This window comes from Echinops telfairi, unplaced genomic scaffold, assembly GCF_000313985.2.
Source record: "Echinops telfairi isolate 266 unplaced genomic scaffold, ASM31398v2 ScPeMD7_7420;HRSCAF=8458, whole genome shotgun sequence".
In the NCBI taxonomy this organism is placed as follows: Eukaryota; Metazoa; Chordata; class Mammalia; order Afrosoricida; family Tenrecidae; genus Echinops; species Echinops telfairi.
This window is the reverse complement of record NW_022111320.1, coordinates 53499492-53501588: the sequence shown is the minus strand read 5'-3', so window position 1 is coordinate 53501588 and position 2097 is coordinate 53499492. Positions and strand designations below refer to the sequence as shown.

The window sequence follows — 2097 nt, the reverse complement described above, 5'->3', positions numbered from 1 at the left end:
CCTCCCCAAGGAGCCCCGGCCACGAGGACCCAGCGGCCCCTGCTCTCCCCCAGATGGACATTCACATCTTCGAGCCGCAGGGCATCAGACTCCTGGAAACAGAGAGCACCTTCCTGACCAACGAGCTGGCCGAGGCCCTGACCACCACCCAGAGCGACACCAAGGTACGCGCTCCGCCCTGCCACGGCCCCGCCCACGCCCCAGCTACCCACAGCCCGCCCCGCCTCGCCCATACCCACCACCCATGGCCCCAGGAAGGGCAGGCTCAGTGAGCAGGGCTCCCATGCCTGCTCTCCTGGGAGCAGGGCCTGAAGCGGAGGCCCCTCCGAAGCCCCAGACCTGCTGCCATTTGGCCCTGAGGGTGGGGGTGCTAGGGTGAACCCCGAGGTCGGTGTCTGGGAAAGAAGTCAGAGCGTTGAGGGGTAAGTGTCCTGGGCCACGGGTCAAGGTGGAGAGCCTCTGCTCACAGCCCCCACCCAGGGGCCTGCTCTTACCCCCTCCCCGGGGGGCCCCCCCGGGGTGCTCCCTCGCCAGCATGGTCCCGGCACCCCTCCTGACCCTCCCGGCCTTCTGTCTGCAGGCTCACATCCTGTTCAAGCCCACGCTCGCCCAGCAGCAGAAGTCCCCTGAGCAGCAGGAGACAGCGCTGGATGGCAGCTTCATCGTCCACTACGACGTGAACCGGACCCTCTCGGGGGGCTCCATTCAGGTGGGGGGGCCAGTCAGCCCAGCAGGCAGCACAGGCTAGCCCCGGTGGAGGGGGGCAGTGGGCAGGGCTGAGCTCTGACGTCCCAACGCCTCTCTGGCTGCAGGTGGAGAATGGCTACTTCGTGCACTACTTTGCCCCCGAGGGGCTGACCGCCATGGCCAAGAACGTGGTCTTTGTCATTGACAAGAGCGGCTCCATGAGCGGCAGGAAGATCCAGCAGGTGGGTCCAGGCCAGGCCTCCCCTCCCCCCGCCCAGCGTGCAGGCCAGGGCAAGGGGACCCTTGTTCCCGGGCAGACACTCTTGTCCCCATCCAAGCCAGACTCCAGGAACTCAGGGGTGCCAGTCCAAGGGCACTGAGCCCCCTCCCCAGGAGTGCCCCCTAGCAACTCGCCCCGTGCTGTCTCCCCTGCAGACCCGGGAAGCCCTGGTCAAGATCCTGGACGACCTCCGCCCCCAGGACCAGTTCAACCTCATTGTCTTCAGCAGCGAGGCCAGCCCCTGGAGGCCCCTGCTGGTGCCAGCCTCAGCCGAGAACGTGGACGAGGCCAAGCGCTATGCAGCTGGCATCCAGGCCCATGGAGGTGAGCACCTGGCCGGCTGCCCTGCCCTGGGCAGGGTCTGGGGGAGGGAGCAGCCCCTCACTAAGTGTCTGCCCCTCAGGGACCAACATCAACGGCGCCATGATGATGGCCGTGGAGCTGCTGGACAGCAGCAACCAGAAGGAGCAGCTGCCCGCGGGGAGCGTGTCCCTCATCATCCTGCTGACCGACGGGGACCCCACCGTGGGTGAGTGCCCTGCAGGGGGCGGGGTGGCCCACAGGGGCAGACACCCTGCTCAGAGATGCCAGAAATCTCTGCTAAGGGACTCACAGATGCCCGGCCCTTCCCTGGGTGCAGGCGAGACCAACCCTTCCAAGATTCAGGAGAATGTCCGGGAGGCCGTGGGCGGCCAGTACAGCCTCTTTTGCCTGGGCTTCGGCTTCGACGTGAGCTACTCCTTCCTGGAGAAGCTGGCGCTGGACAACGGGGGGCTGGTGCGGCGCATCTACCAGGACTCCGACTCTGCCCTGCAGCTGCAGGTGCTGCGGGAACCCCCCACGGGGCCGTCAGGGTGGGGCCCACAGGGAGGCCACCCCCGGCCTACCTGACCGCCCCTCGCCCTGCAGGACTTCTACCAGGAGGTGGCCAACCCACTGCTGACGTCGGTGGCCTTCGAGTATCCAGGCAGCGCCGTGGAGATGGTCACTCGGGAGAATTTCCGGCTCTTCTTCAAGGGCTCTGAGATGGTGGTGGCCGGAAAACTCAGGGGCCAGGGGCCTGCAGTCCTCTCGGCCCAAGTCACAGGGCGGGTGGTGAGTCCAGCCAGCCAATCTCCAGGGAAAGGCCG

The 2097-nt window shown here is 67.0% G+C and overlaps 1 protein-coding gene across 1 annotated transcript in view; it reads left to right on the top strand.

Annotated features, from left to right (window-relative positions):
* ITIH4 (inter-alpha-trypsin inhibitor heavy chain 4) overlaps positions 1-2097 on the top strand; it is a 13569-nt gene that overhangs the window by 3574 nt on the left and 7898 nt on the right. Inside the window, exons 4-10 of the mRNA XM_045297418.1 lie at positions 11-164; positions 581-709; positions 813-929; positions 1123-1291; positions 1371-1496; positions 1608-1789; positions 1877-2062. Of these exons, the coding sequence (XP_045153353.1) occupies positions 11-164; positions 581-709; positions 813-929; positions 1123-1291; positions 1371-1496; positions 1608-1789; positions 1877-2062 (1063 nt within the window). The remainder of the gene's footprint in view (positions 1-10; positions 165-580; positions 710-812; positions 930-1122; positions 1292-1370; positions 1497-1607; positions 1790-1876; positions 2063-2097) is intronic.